Genomic DNA, 16602 nt, shown 5'->3' with positions numbered 1-16602 from the left:
GCATCACTGGAGAAATCCCCATCTCAAAGCAGAGTATCAGGTCCCCATTAAATTCGCTGGTTTTAAGAGTGAAAAAAGGAGTCTTCTCCCACTAATGCTGGCTTTAAAAAAAAAAAATCAGAATAAGGAGGATAAATACAGTAAAACCAAATCCCAAGTACTTTGGCAAGTTCAACTTACCAAAAAGGAATGTATCGAGCAATTCAGATAACCTAAGAAGTTTACTGTTTTCAGTGATAATTTAATCTAAACGTAAAAGGTATATGTATTCTTGAGATTTGACACATGACAATCTTTATGTTGGTCGAATAACCTATACACTTTAAGTTTTTCATGAAATTGTTCTCATCTTCTCCAATACTCACCCAAGCCTTCAAAATATTAGAAAAAAAAATTGAGTGATTCCAACTCACCAAAAATATCTTTGCAACCAATTTGGCAAAGTCCTTTCTTCAACTCAATTACTTAACAGGTTTCACACCTTTGCATTTAAAAAAACCCTGAAGTTAAAAAACTGCTGGCAAAGTTAAGAAATCTATCTCATCTCTGCTAATTCTTCCAGTATCTTTTTTTGTTCTTTTCATCCAGCCCCCTGCCAATCTCACTGTACTGTAATCTACTGTAAGGTCAAAGCAGCATTAAAATAGATGGTGACATTTCAAGTATAGCACTTTATTATATTTTGTGCAATATAAACACAGACCTATTGCCAATGCCAAAGAATGGATTTTTCTATTATTAAACATTCTATGTGTAAACTTGGTGTCTGCACGATTTGTGCACTACAGCAATGGCAGAAAAGGGCCCAAGTTGCTGCTAAGAGGAGGAACAGCAGTAAGGTTTCATGGAAAAGAACTGCAGATTACAGTTCCTGGTATTCTGCAGCACTTTTTACCCTGGACTATCAAAAGAGTTGCCGAACACTAGTATTACATATACTTACTTCCATTCTTAAGAAGCTTTTCAAACTCTACATGTCACAATAACCACTACTTTTCAAATTATCATTCAACACCATCATGTGGGTATACCGTAAAAAGGTTTTTGCTTGGATAGAAGATGTTATTTCTTTGAGGTAAGCTATTAGACTTCTAGGCTTAAACCCATTGCCCTACTAAAATCAGTATTAAAAAAGTATTGCATTTAAAGCGAGTAAAGTTCTAATCATCAAGCTGAACCTACAGCATTTTTCCTTTACCTTAGAGCCGTGTTTTGTATCAACAGCAGATGTAGTTACTGCAGTGGACGTTTCACTGACCATGCTTGAAGGTCTTTGGTTTATTTGTTGCTTGGACATAGATGAATTCTGTCTAGAAAACAAACAAAATCACATAATCTAAAGCACATTGTTTCAAACAGTCAGCTTTGCCTTTTTATATTTAAGATTCACAGTGACCAAAGGAATGATAGGCTAATCAAACATATACCATGCACTGAAACTTCCTTACACCACTCTTAGTATTTTGATTTCAGGTATTTCTCAAGCAGATGCTGCCAGTGTCATCTGATGGCTGATATTTGCCAATGTATCAGGTAGAAGAAACCCCCGAAATTGTCTGCAAATCCAGCAGAGAATCAAGATATAACAAAGAGCACTCAGAGAAGACAAGGCAAATGTAGAAAAACTAAATTGTGCCCAATTTAAAGGCTTAGCTGCAAACATGTAGAATAGCCAGTACTGGGGAGGGAAGGACAGGAGTCAGTATTTCCCAGTAACAGGCGGCTTCTTTAAATTCAAAGTGAGACTAGCCTGCTGTTAGATCTTTCACTCACTTAACGTTAGATCTTTGAATCTGCCCAAAATATGATTCATGCTACAGTATGAATTATTAAAATAACTCTTAAGTTAAATGGTGCAATTCATGGCAGATATTATGAGAAATAAATGACTTCTGAGTCATTCTAAAATTCAAGAAATCTTGATAACTAGCTCAGATGAAGATACCCGTTTAAAGCATTCCATAAGAACCTGTTCAACAAGTAAGAATTCAGGACAGCTGCCCAGATGAAGAAATGAGAAGATAAACAAAGTGCAAAATCTTGTGGAATCCACCATGCAGGTTGTGATGAGAAGCCTCAGCAGCCAAGCTTGACACCAACTTGTGAGTTAAACCCACAGGTGGTATTTTCAAAAATCATTAACAACATAGTTTAGCAAATTGTATTTTAGGAACAAGTAGCAATACAGTCAAATCAGAAAAAAACCCAAAAAAACTATTAACAAGAGACACACAAGCCACACCACACATCACTGTTGCTACTACTGGAATTCAACCCACTTCTGAAGAGAACAGGCTAATTCTGAGCAGGTATCATTCATAAGAACACAGAAGAAGAGTTTGTGATTGCAGTAGCTCAACGGGGGTTTTAGCTGAGTACAAGGTGTTTTGGAATCCACCATGCAGGTTGTGATGAGAAGCCTCAGCAGCCAAGCTTGACACCAACTTGTGAGTTAAACCCACAGGTGGTATTTTCAAAAATCATTAACAACATAGTTTAGCAAATTGTATTTTAGGAACAAGTAGCAATACAGTCAAATCAGAAAAAAACCCAAAAAAACTATTAACAAGAGACACACAAGCCACACCACACATCACTGTTGCTACTACTGGAATTCAACCCAATTCTGAAGAGAACAGGCTAATTCTGAGCAGGTATCATTCATAAGAACACAGAAGAAGAGTTTGTGATTGCAGTAGCTCAACGGGGGTTTTAACTGAGTACAAGGTGTTTGCCGCCATTGCTCTTCCCCAGTTACAACCCAAACAATTATTTGTGTCCAAAAACTTTTATAGTTGATTTGGTGCCAGGGAAAGCACATTTTTCCATTTGTGACCACACAGTTTCAATTAAGCTTGCAAGGAAGTAACACAATTTTGATCCCATTTCCTTTATGATCACCTGGCATAAATCCCTTCTTTCTAGCTTTTATATGTAAATTCAGGTCCAGAAGTAACCCCATGTGAATGGTTTTAACCTACAAATTAGGGTAGTCAAACTCAGATTGAACAGATTTTCTAGCTTTTATATGTAAATTCAGGTCCAAAAGTAACCCCATGTGAATGGTTTTAATCTACAATTTAGGGTAGTCAAACTCAGATTTTCACTATTTCACTATTTCACTATTTCACTATTCCACAAGATACTGTTTCACAGTAAGCTAAACATGCTGCAGTTTTGGGTTTTTTTAAAATGAATTTAGAACTACAGAGAAAGATAAGCTTTAAGTGTTTAACATGACCATCAATATCAAGAAATCATAATGCAATATAGAACAATAAACACATACTTTCTAAGCATTTATAATTTGACGGTTTAGCAATTTCTCTTCCAGTTGTTACTGAAAATGATCAGTGCAAATAAATCAAGCTTTCCTTTTCTAGTAGTACAAAGCTTAATGACAAAGATCAACTGGGAAAAAACCAAATTCACAAGAACAATGTTTTCTAAAAAATATGAGGATGTTGCCATGTGAAAGAACTCAAATAGCCAGCAAAAGAGACACTGAGTCCATTGAAAGAGAAAATACATTATTATTCTCCTAAAAAAAAAAAAGCCTTTGGCAGCAACCACTGGTGGTCCAAACCTTCTGTACCTGAGAAGTAACAGAAAACACCAAATAAGACTGAAAATTATTTTAAGGACTTTTATATAGTATTTAAAGGATAAAATAGATTTGCATAGAATCAGAACATAACGAAACTCAAGTATTCATGTCTCTTCACAGCTAATTAATACTCGGTCCGTTTTTAAGAGCAAATAAAAATATGCAGAATATGCAGAATTACTTGAAGCAACCCAGCCTTTTAATGGAATTGACACTGTCCTAATAGTACTTATAGATTAATTTAAAAATAAATGACTACAGCATTTACTCTGTGCATTCAGAAACATTAGTTCAGAATCACTATTATCAAAGATGTTTGATAATACTTATCCAAGATACCCCATTCTGTCTTCATAGTGCTGGTTTTTGTCTTTTCAGGATATTTTTCTTACTGCCTCCCCCAGGTGTGTGCATACACATGCAAAACTGCAGTATTGACATTTGGAGCTCCAGACCCTCGTAAATCTTTTTTAAATACTTAAAAATAACACTCTATAACACTCTATATAGTATCTACTTGTCAGGCAACTCCCTACTATACATAAACAATGCTAGTACATCTACTGAAATCATATTTACTAGCTAGAAGAATTACATGGCCAGTATTTGGTTTACTTAAAAAAAAAAACAAAACACTGAACAGCAACAAAACAAATATTACTTCAGTAGCCCATATTGAAAATGTAATACTCACATTCCTTTTCTCTAAAGGATCATAAAGATTAGTCGACTTAGAAGATCTGTATTCATACCAGCAACTCAAAAAGTTTATTTTGTTAGAACATAATACGACACAATAACATTATGCCACTCTATCTTTAACAGTAATAAATCTCCTATTCAGCTAGAAAAAAAATTAACTGTCCTAGTATTTCTATGCATGTAAACATGGCAGATGTTTATTTTGGGGCTGTTTGGGTTTCTTCCTTTCTCTCCACCTGATATTTTCGCTGCTATAGTAACCAAGTGCAACAGACAAAATAAAATGGCTCTCTCCCCAGAGGTGATACACAGGCTTTATCAGTTGCACACAAAAAAAGGCAAAGAAGATAATACTCACTGCATTAAACACTTTTTTTTTTCCTGTAGTTCTACATTTATGAGGAAGTCTTATCTTTTTTAACTTTACAGTACTATCTTCTCACTTGCAAACATACTACTGTCACAAATATACTGTAAAGCTTCTAATACACAGCTATGAGTGTTCAGCAACAGACACAGGTAGATACGCGGCCGTAAAGCCTGCTTCTTCCTTTCTGTATACAGTTATTTGAAGAACTGTTATTTAAAGAAAGATGAAAGAGAAGAAATCTAAACATTACATACATCTATCCTAAGTAATTCTATCACAGATTTTTCAGAGAAATGCACGTATAACAATGTGGTTAAACAAGATCTGACACCTGTCCAGCAGCTTTATCATTAATACTCATTTTTCCATTGGTTGTTTAGGAAAGGTCCCCTTGTGGATTAAGGGTTCATTAAAAACATGGAAGTAGAGCACAGAAATTAAGACACAGTTATGAAATGGATGGAGGCTACCAGAGGGACTTCCCATATAGCCAAGATGTTCAAATTATTTACAGGTGATCCTGAAAACTATGAGGTGACCAAGTCAATAGACGACAAAAATTCTTTTGGACAAAAACTGAAATGCTGACAGATACAGAAAGAAAAATACTTTTAAGATATGAGTAGCCATGTGATAAGATGCCAAACTAAATTCAGTGTCAACAATAGAAAACTAATTTAAAAGAGGAAGAAATCAAAAACATCTCTGCGTCTTTTATTACTCAAAATAAAATTGGCAATCTGAAGAAAGGATATTTTTAGATCTTAGCACAATGAGTAGCAGCAGCCAAAGTATGTTAAGAATTATTAGGAAAGAAATACAGAAGGAAAAAATACAATTACATTATTATAAAAAACAGTGAGCTCACACGCTGAATACTGCATTCACTTATAATCAATCACTGCCATCAGAAAAAAAGACAAATCTAAGAGAGTCATACAGAAAAGTTGGCTCTCAAGCAGGGCTAGTGAAAGGTGCAGAACACATTCCACACACTAAGTGACCAAAGTTGCTTAGCTTGGAAAAACAGAATGAGAGGTGGGGATTTGACATTTGACAGTGCTCTCAGCTAAGAATGGGTTAGGAAATAAGGAATTATTAATCACTGTTTCTCAAAAAGAGCCAAACTAAGTAAGAACACCTTTAGGAAGAAGGAATAGAACAAGGATCAAAAGATGATGTAATTCAAAATTTACAGGTTCCACGCAATACTCTTTGTTTTTATCTTCCAGTTAGAACAGCATTGAGGAAATCAGATTTTGGCTTAAAAGGCAAGATCAACATGATATTGTTTAAAAGGGGAAACACCTTAGGAAAAGACTAGTGAAATATAGTCTCAGCCTTCTACTCAAAGTATCCAGTTCTCATTTGATCAAGTGAGGCAAGGGTGTCTTGTTCATAACTGACTCATAATCAAGCTAGGATTGCAACACTTATTGACATAATTTTCCAAAACTTCATTCCAAATCTTTCTGCCAGAACATTGCTTCCTGGATGAGAAGTGGCCAGAGCAGTCCGTACATTCATCATTTCTAGATTACTGTAAATTACTTTTCTGATGTTAAATGTGTCCTTTTAATAGATATGATGCAACCTGAAAAAGTTTGTCCTTACATTTCCCCAGTAGCTCCCAGTCAACATCTGCGACAAATCCTGGCTTTGGCCCTAATCTTAAATTAAAATCAACCTGTAAGTAATAAATCATGTCACAACAGCACTGAAGAACAAATTGCCGTTTATAAAACCCTTAAGAGTGCTACTACTTCAGACAGTAGCACTGCCTGAAATCTTCAGCTATAAAAAAAATGTATTCTTGGTCAAAAGGATCCCACGGTGGGAAGTTTCCACAGACCATGCAAAAATTTCCTATCACGTCCTGTTTGTGAAAGTCATTTCATCACAAGATACTATCTTTGACACTGATTCTCAACTCATACAGGATCAACAACACTGATTCCAAACAAATCCCCAACGCCTGAGGGAAAAGAACTGAAAAGATGGCATAGCCGCATTAGGATTCCTAGGCCTAAAGCCAGGGAGGTGCTAACAGCTCCTTTGATTTCAGCAGAGACATCCACAGATGACAAGAGTGTCATTTGACAAAAATTCAGATATAACTGTGATGAACAGCACCTGTGTAAAACCTACACTGTCACACAGAAGTAGTACAAAGTAAAGGAAACCAGAGCATCTCACACACTTGAAAATTACATCTTTAAAGTAATTCGAACTGATTTATTAAAATCATCTAATTTTAAAAACACTCTGTATGTACTTCAGGGCAATAATAATGAAACTTAGAAAAATATTCTCGCAAAGACTGCCTCTTGAGTAGTCACTGCAAACACATATACCCCTTTATATTTTTATATATCTCTTTATATAAGATAGATATATATGTGTATTTATATCCCTCCAGTCATTCCCTTCTCTTTTACAATAACATCTACCTGTCTCTCTTAATTCTACTACACTGTAAGATTTTTTCCTGGTTTTGATACCATCTCTGTGAATAACTGAAATCTAGAGATGACAAGTTAGGCTCCTTCATCTGATTGCCCTCCAAATAAACACCTTCCTTTGTGTTCCAAAAAAGCTTCCATGTGCCACCAGCAAATCGTTCTTCCAGTTCTGCTTCTAATGCTTTATCTGCTACCACAATTACAAAACCAGAGACAGCCCAGGGAAGTGTAACTAACCCAGGGAGGCACTCCAAGGAATTCTAGCCAGATGCCTACTTTCCCTTATATATGTGCAAATTTTCTGTATATTAATTTTGATTGAACCTTTAAAGCAGATTAAATAAAAATCAATTAACGGCCAGAAGCTGGAACATAGATGCCCAGTGCCTGTCGTCCATACTGTCTTTGAGACTTGCTCCATTGCAACCTGTTCTCCTCGCTACATGACTTGGGGCAGCTTTGACAAGCCAAGCCCCCCCAAGCAGCCAGCCACCCACAGAGCGCGTATCACCCGGGGTGACCCCCAGCTCAGTACCTATCCCAAAGTACTATCCCAAAGCACTATCCCACAGTCTACCTCTTCACAGGCCTCTCCTCCACACCCCAAAATATGTCCACCATTCTATTTCATGCTGGTTCTCAGCATGGGCCTCAACATAGCATTGGCCCTTGGATTTGATTAGGCCTTGGGGGAGAGCAGCTGTTTAGTTGGGATTTTGTTGGGTTTTTGTTGCTATTGTTGGTTTTGGTTGGTTGGTTTTTAAACCATGTGAAAAGCACTTCTCAGGGCTGTACCAGAAGCTCGGAGCAGAGGGCTTTACAATCATGCTCGATTTGTCCTCTCCTCTCCAACTCCACAATAGAAGACATTGCCAGAAAAGCCTCGGTCTCCTGGGAGTTCTCACGTGGCCCTTCTCTGGGCCTCATTTTTCTTAACACTATACTGCTTTAAATTAAATGTAAAGCAAATTAAATGTCACGTCATTTGAAACAAAGTGTTCAGAATCGTGGGGGCAGCCATACAAACGGCCAGGTGCAGGCCATCACAGCATGATGTCCAGCCTCTGTGACACATGAAGGGTTACAGGCTGCTTAAACAGTGCTGGAAGACCAGGCCGGAGAAGCAAAAGCTATCTGGTGTCATCCCATTCCTCTTGCCCTTTGGAGTGGCTTTTGAAGATGCAGAACTTTCACCTAGACTCTGTCTCGGGAAGATAGCCAGCTATCCCATAACAGAAAGGGCCCAAGGAGCCATCTAACATGCAGCAAGCATGAGAGAGGGAGTTAAACACTACAGTGAAACCCAGCCAATCCACCAGCACCAAAGATGCCCAGATATACCAGTTTGAACACATAGAATCACAGAATCCTCTAGGTTGGAAGAGACCCTTGGGATCATCGAGTCCAACCATCTACCCTACTCTACAAAGTCATCCATGCATTTCTTCTACTTTTTCCTTTTTTTTTTTTTTTTCAAATCAGGCAATCAAGATAAAATAGCCTGGAAACTAACATATATGATTCTATTTCTCTAGAATAAATTGAACAATGATTTATCAAAAAAAATTTAATAAACACCAGCCCAAGTCAGGTCTCTAAATCTAAATCATAACTAAGTCTAAGGTGTCTAAGTCTAAATCTAAAACGTAAGAAAACCAAGAAATTACAATGGAAACTATTAGTATTTTGTTTATTTCGGTATCAGTAAAAACTTTCCAGTTTGCTCTAAAGACATTTTATGTTTATGTTGTGTATATTTGACACTTATATAAGGCTAAAGCATTTATTATTTAAGTATCCTAATTATATTGCCTTTTTTGTTTGTCTGGGGGGAAGTGGGGTGTTCATTGTTTGATTGTAAAGATTTGGTAAAGATTTTCTCTCAAGCCCTAATGTGGAACAGTGCTAGAATCAAAAACACACTATCACAAGGAGAAGTAATTTTTTAAGCATAAACCATCTCTATGACATTTCTACTACAATAACAGAACTGTCAAACTACTAAACTATGGTAGGTAAACGTGTTGCTGTTTTAAATCTCTTGACATGGGTATAAAACTACTTACTCTTCTCGCAAAATAAATTCAATATTTTCTGGAGAAACCTGTCCTGTCACAGGATGTCTAAATGACGTGGTCTGCTGATTATGGCTGAAAGGAAAAAAAAAAGAAAAAAAAGAAAAAAGAAATTAATATTGCTGAACTCAGTAAAATACATCTATGACGTCTAAAAGGCAGAACAGTTTATACTGATGCTTTGCTGCTACTACTCCAGAAATTAAACGTATTTCTGAGGTACTTTTCAAGCCAGAAATGTTTTCAGCTCATTCCTGCATTCTTATTTACTTTGCCAATGGCATACTGTACCATTTAATTATTAAACAGGTTAATATTTTAAAAGTAAACTGGCTACAATCCTTAGTTAGGGAGACACACCTGAATTTATGATTATTTACACCTGTTAACAGATCATTTAAACATAACATAGAAATTAAACAACATGATTTGTATTTCTGTAAATTTCACAGAACAAAACCAGTAAAATAATTTAAAATGTTGCTGGGCAACATTTTAGACAATTTGTAATATTTAATGAGATCACAGAGAGAGATTTTGTGGAAGCCATTTGCTGCATGCTTTTTTTTCCTCTAGTATGGTATTTCTTTAATGATTTTTCTTTACATCTCCATGCAGAGGATCATATATAACCTTAGTTTTTCAGTTGCATGGCCTATATAAACAAATATAATTTAGTATGTCATCCAAGTTGAATTAAAATTGGGATTTTCTATCAACATTCCCCTCAGCGTACTATCTAGATGTTTTGCTACCCTCTGTGAAATATTGCTATCCAATTATTTTATTTATCTGTGTAACTGTACCCGTATAATACAAAAATACGGAGTGGAGAAAGCTTAATTCAAGACAAAATGGTAGTCTTCCCTCCTCCCCCAAATTAGATAATTTGAATTAGTTGTACAGAAAACATAAGACAATTTCTATAGCCTCACACTTAATAAATCCCTTATTCTGTAGCCCTGTCCAAAGCAGCAATCTATAAAAAAATCACAAATCCTAAAGAAATAAGAAATTGAAGATCTTATTTCAGAATGAGAAAGGTTGTGGCTGACATACTGTTAGGGAGCCTTAGAATTAGAGAGTGTAACGAACCAAGAACGTACTTCTTTATGGTTCTGAATTTTTATGGGTTTAGTTAACAATATTTAGGTAAATAACATCCAGAACTAGAATTCTGATCTAATGCAGCAAAAAGTTAACTCATTATGAGTATATTCAGAAAACAAAAATAATAAGGCTTTTAAATGAATTATATGTCCAAGAATAAAAAATGAACACTTCATCCACTTTCTTGTTGTAAAGAGGATTTGGGGGTTTTCCTCCCATAATGCCCAGCGATTTCAGGTCTTACAGATTTGACCCAATTGCCTAGCCCAGCAGAACGTCCCCCCACCCCGAGAGTAAGCCATAAAGAAATATTTTGGGGTTTCAAAGTAATGAAATTCCGAAGAGGTAACAGCCTTTCTGTAGAGTAAAGGGCAGCTAAAAATCAATCAGCTCATGCACCCATAACACTCAAATGTAAATAGCTCAGGACACGCCTTGATTTAAAGAATAAAACCAAAGAAAAATCACCAGCAAAACCCAAAAGAAAACACACAAAAAACACAAACCCCTCCAACAACGACAACAAAGCCCCACACCTAAAATCATAAACTGCTCACACTAAGTCCCACTTGGACCATGAAAGGCAGAGGATGTTTTCTGTTATAAACTTTTCACCCCTTTTCCAATATGCCTTGCTACAGGAAGTCATATATAAGGGATCAATATAGTGAACTTTTTCAATGAAAAGCTAAAAGCTGTGACAACTTGTGCTACACCCAAGGACTATTTCCAGCTTTGCCTCCTGCAAAAATTCTAGCCCTACAGCCATTAAAAACTATGAACAACATATTAGGACATCGACTACTCCATGGCCCCGGTGACAGCAGCCATTTCCTACAGTGGTGAGAACTGGCCTCTACCACTGAGGTGGGTTCATGAAGTACCTTTGCAGTTCGTAACTTCATTTTTCCATGAAATCAGAGATCAGGAGAAAGTATTTCCAGTAAGCCTCCAAGTGCTAACATCTACAAATCAGCCACGATCTTTTTCTTGCAAGAGGACAGAGGAATATTGTTTTCTGAAGAAGCACTTTTATGTGAGTTTATATTCTAATTTTGAGTATATGTCCAAAAAAAAGGCATAGGAACTTGCAGATATCAAAGAAAATAATAAATAAATTATAACAATAACAATCAAATGCCATTTCTATCACACAGTTAAAACAGTTTCAAGCTAGAAGTCTTTTCTTTTAAATCAGGACTGAAGCAGTCTGTTTAACCTTTGATACTTAGGCTAGGACTATTAGCAAAAATGCAAATACATAGTTAGCTTTAAAAATGAAAGCACATTGTCAGCTTTATTCTCCAGAGGCAGACAAACTGTCAGCAAGCTCTCACCTGCAGGCTTTTAGTCATTAATAACTCACTCTACAATTAAGACTAAGAAAAAAGACTATACTCCAGAAGAGCTCTAGTGTTATTTAGGAAATCAAGTTACCCGTTATACCATACTAGCACTTTTACACTTTTGGTTATTTCCCGTGAAATAAATTTACCAGGCCTTCAGAAGATGAATTAGTCCTCTTGCTGCAATAAAGAGCAAGTCCATTAGTAACAGACTAAGTATTACTAGCTAATAATGAAGTTTCAGCTGGAAAATAAACACTTCTTAAATATCTGAGCAATTGCATTTTGGGACAAGTTTTGCCCTTTGAATAGTAAGAGGAGAGAAACAGAAGGATAGTTCCTTTACTACCTAAAATGCAGATGGTAATTTCATTGACAAGAAGACACACAAAACCAAAACCTTCTGCAAATCTGCAACTTAAATCCTTAGGACTTGACTAGGAAGAGAGAAATGAAACCACTGCCACTAACAATTAGTTTTGCAGAACACAGTGGTTTATTTGAATTTGAAAAGTGGGAGTTTAAGTGTTTTGCCTCATAGGATTCATTAAGAATAAGCAATACTATTCAAAACAACCTATACAACAGATGGCTAATGCCTTACAACAAGGAATTAGATAGCAGGGAGATTTTTGTCCACAATGAGAGCAGTCAAACATTGGAAACGTTGCCTAGCAAGGCTGTGGAATCTCCATCCTTAGAAGCATCCAAAATATGGCTGGATAAGGCCTTTAGTAACCAAATCAAACTTTTAAAGTTTTTTCCAACTTCGAAGCTGGCCTGGCTCTGAACAGGAGGGGCTGGATCTGATGGGGTGCAGAAGTTTCTCCCAGCCTAAACTGTTCTGTCATTCTCTCCTGCTCCCTCCATCTTTCTCTGCATTTTAATTCTTAAAATCTCTTCAAAGCTTTTCCAGTATTTAAATAGATGTATTTCAAGAAAATTAACAGTACCTTGCTTTGATTAGAACAGGAGAAATTGTCATGTTAAATTTTTAGATTTTGATCATAATTTTTTCTTCTTGTTTTCATACCCTTTAAGCATTTGCTAAATAGTAGTATCTGTTTACACAACAATGATAACAAGTCTCCAGTGAGAGTGACCTAGTAAACTTGTTGCAGTGAAGGTTCTCCTTCCTTTCCAAGAACAGACCAAGAAACAACCTAGCACAGTTGCTCTCCAGATACATCAGCTAACCAAGCCTCCTGATAGTTAATCACCCATTAATCACCTCCAAATAGCAACTGCTGAATGCATTTCCATTGCCCAGAAATCCACCATGTATAACACGCACAATAAATGAACCTTAATAAAAGGACATGATACACTGCTCCACTCTCCATGCCCCTTTTATTCTTTTTTCATTAGAGACAGACTTATTACTCACAAGAAAACCGGGGGTTATTAAGGGAAAGGCTTATGATGCTTCACTACATGAATTCTGAATGCCATTTAACTTGTATTCATACACAACCACACATTGGAAATGCCAAGCTAACTTTTCTAGTAACATTACAAAATTTCTGTGTGATAAATTATGGCATTTTTCCTAGCAATCATACTTTAACACTTTTGTATTATTCTGGTTTTGTATAATTACTGATCAACAGAACCACCAAAACAAAGCATGTAGGAAAACATGAAAAATCTACACAAAAATTATCATCTACCACTACCGTTATTATTAAATTACACTACAGACTGCTAAAAGTAATTCTGAATTTCAGACCACCATTTTCCAAGGATTGTTGCTGGTCTGTAACAGGCTTTTCATAACAGAATCAAGAGTTCAAGTACCAAACGGTTCCTTGAAATTAGCAACACAAGTTCTACTGTTTCACACCATACCTAAAAATTGATAGTCCCCCACTGCCTTAAGGCCAATATGCTATAGCAGCTTAGAAAGACTAAATTATACTAATACACTTGGCTAATATTAGCCACAGATGAAAGAAAGCTGCTGGAGCACCTAATGTAACTTCTAAGTTGGCCAACGGTTCGTGGGTGTTGGTGGGGAACCAGATAACCTTACAAACTGGATGTTGTCTATGATTCTACTTGGGTGGGTAGGAGTGCAGACAGACACCCATAGCCTTTGATAACACCTTACTGTTCGCCGTCATAATGCAGCCTAAAACATTTCTCAGGTACTGATAAAGCAAGCCTGGAAAAGTAACATTGCCTACCACTTGTTTGGACTAACCTATCCTATAGTACAATGACATTTAACTGATGCAAACACAGGAAAACCACACAACTACAATCCAGTCTCCAATCCTATAGTGTAATTGACACAGGCAAGCACTTTTGCCTGCACGGATCCTTTTGCAGAACTCATAATTAACATGGCTTCGCCTATTTATTTATTTATTTTTTTTCTTTTCAGTTCATTTTGTATTCAAGTTAAAGCCAAGTTTTAGTAAGTAACTTCTGGACATGACTGATGCCCATGACCTTTCATTTGAAGTCAATTAAGTTTATAGATTGCCTCTAGAGTAATTTGCCCTGACAGAGGAATCTTGAAATGTGTGAATCAACTACTGGTTGAGTCTACATCACATTAATGACAAATTTCTAAGTTGCAAGAAAAATTCATGTTGTCATCGGACAGACTGTCCTATAAATTATTATGAGACATTTCTATGGTATTTATTTTCCATGTAGGCTGACTCCTTTAGGCTTACTTGCAAGAGTACATAAGCATGAATATCTTTATGTTGAACCCCCCAAATGGTGGTGATAGTTGAGGGTTCTATGGGAGTTACTGGTGTGGGTGACAGAAGAATTCGTGGAGTCAAGGACTGCAGTTCAGCCAGCGAGTCGTTACTCCAAACAGAAGAAATCACTTGTATCTAAACTAAGCAACCAGCCAGGCATAGTTCGCTTTATTTCTTACTCATATTTGCTTTATATTTATTTATAATATATTTCTGAAATACATCAATATCTTCAAAATGGTTACAGCACTGCCTTCTAAGTATTTTTTAGATACTAGCTTTTAGAACTGGTTGGAAAGAGTATCAATTGAATAGTCCAAGAAAATCAGTGCCATCAAAGCTCTGCAATGAATACTATTGGAAGGAAAATACAGTGTAATACAGATGTAATTTGGAACAATATCAACTTGGATTTGGAGCAATACCACCCACCACAAGCTGGACACACATAAACTCCCATCTTTTCAAGATATTGAACATTATCTGTGGTTTAAAACACTCTAATCAGCATCTGGGAGATTTTCATAATGTCAAAATTTCACCCCGTCATACAGTTTAACTAACATCTTAACATATGAACTATTACATAAGAATCACAATGTAAAAGCGACTCTCTCAAATCTCATATCCTTCTTAGACTACTGCCCTGAGAATTCACAAGTGGTTAATTATTTACTCAGAATGTAATTCAGTATCTGTCTAGAACAGCTATGTCTGTGATGACAATCAGTCAGCACAAGATCCTGTGCTTATAAAGACAGCTACGGGACGGTTGGCATGACATCAAATTATATCTGATTTTCACCTTTCCTTGTAAAAGCCTGCAGAGAGCAAAACTTCGAAGCTAACAGTTAAAAATAGTCAGTAAACCAACAGACATGCTCTCACATAGTGTCCTCCCTTCTAGCTAGCTCACTAATGTTGAGGTTAAAAGGGGACTGCAAGTTTCTTTGAAACTGAGTCAATATTTCAATACTTTTTTTCTTTCTTAATGAACTACCAAAGATAATTTATACTATGCACTAGTAATATTGGCAAGAAACATTTTGTTGGTAATGAACATCCTTTTAAGAATAGATCTAATAAATCAATGGTAAGCTAATATGGAAAAATGCCACAAAACCACTACAGATATTTCCAGTCATTAGAAGATAAAAGAATGAATATTGTATTACGTCACAGATTTCCATGAGTAATACAGGTTAAAGGCATCCGCTGATTCACAAATCCTTTTGATGCATATAATGAGACACCATCAGGATTTTATTAACTGACAGAAAACACATTCAAGTAACTTGAAGGAAAAAATTGTGATAAAGTTTTCAAGACAAGGAAATCCTTCGAAAAGAAGACATTCCTGAAAAGTGAAATTTGATTCTATTTCCTTACTTTTGCAACCATAGAAAAAAAAATACAAGAAGACATTCCTGAAAAGTGAAATTTGATGCTATTTCCTTACTTTTGCAACCGTAGAAAAAAAAAATAAACTCCTTGCCTTCAAGATTGAAAATTAAATTTAAAAATTTTCTGCTTCAAGATTGAAAATTAAATTTAAAAATTTAAAAAATTAAAAATTAAAAATTAAAAAACTTAAAAAGCACAGAAAAATAAAATTAGAAAGGTAAATGATCACATTATGGTAACACATCATCTCAGTTCAGGCTTGGAATTCACTTAAGACTGTTCCTTTCTTTCCCACTAAAGTATCTGAAGATAGATGATTCTCCATAAACCTCCAAAATAAAAAGTAGTACCTTCAAAATTTAATTAATTTGGAACTTTGCTGTCTAATAAAAATAATCTTGGCTTTTAGTGGCAATGAAATTTCACTAATGTCACAATGTGAGCAGCAGACTCAATCAAGTCTACGGATCTTACAGATATCATGTGAACACCTAAGCCAAATCTTTAAAGTTTGAAATGGAAGCAGGAGTAGATCCAATAGTTAAATACATGCATTGGTGATATATATACACATATATTTGTGCGAATACATATATATATATATGGGATATATATAAACACACACTTCCTCCCATCTCCAACGCTGCCACAGATAATTCTGCAATAATGCAAATAACTCTGGCTCCTATAGGATTAAATTGTTGGGACAAATGGTCCCACCAATCCAATTAGATGCAGAAACTTCGAAGACAGATGCTCACAGAGAAAGCAAGTATTTTTTAAAATCAAAAATTCTGAGAAGCATCGAG

The 16602-nt window shown here is 35.9% G+C and overlaps 1 protein-coding gene across 5 annotated transcripts in view; it reads right to left on the bottom strand.

Annotated features, from left to right (window-relative positions):
* PLEKHA7 (pleckstrin homology domain containing A7) overlaps positions 1 to 16602 on the bottom strand; it is a 119312-nt gene that overhangs the window by 60750 nt on the left and 41960 nt on the right. For all 5 annotated transcript variants that reach the window (XM_014962259.1, XM_014962262.1, XM_014962261.1 and 2 more), the window contains 2 exons: positions 9208 to 9291; positions 1199 to 1310 (listed from right to left, as the gene is read on the bottom strand). In XM_014962259.1, the coding sequence (XP_014817745.1) occupies positions 1199 to 1310; positions 9208 to 9291 (196 nt within the window). The remainder of the gene's footprint in view (positions 1 to 1198; positions 1311 to 9207; positions 9292 to 16602) is intronic.

This window comes from Calidris pugnax, unplaced genomic scaffold, assembly GCF_001431845.1.
Source record: "Calidris pugnax isolate Ruff unplaced genomic scaffold, ASM143184v1 scaffold593, whole genome shotgun sequence".
In the NCBI taxonomy this organism is placed as follows: domain Eukaryota; kingdom Metazoa; phylum Chordata; class Aves; order Charadriiformes; family Scolopacidae; genus Calidris; species Calidris pugnax.
The sequence above is the reverse complement of the archived record's forward strand: the minus strand, read 5'-3'. Positions and strand labels throughout refer to the sequence as shown.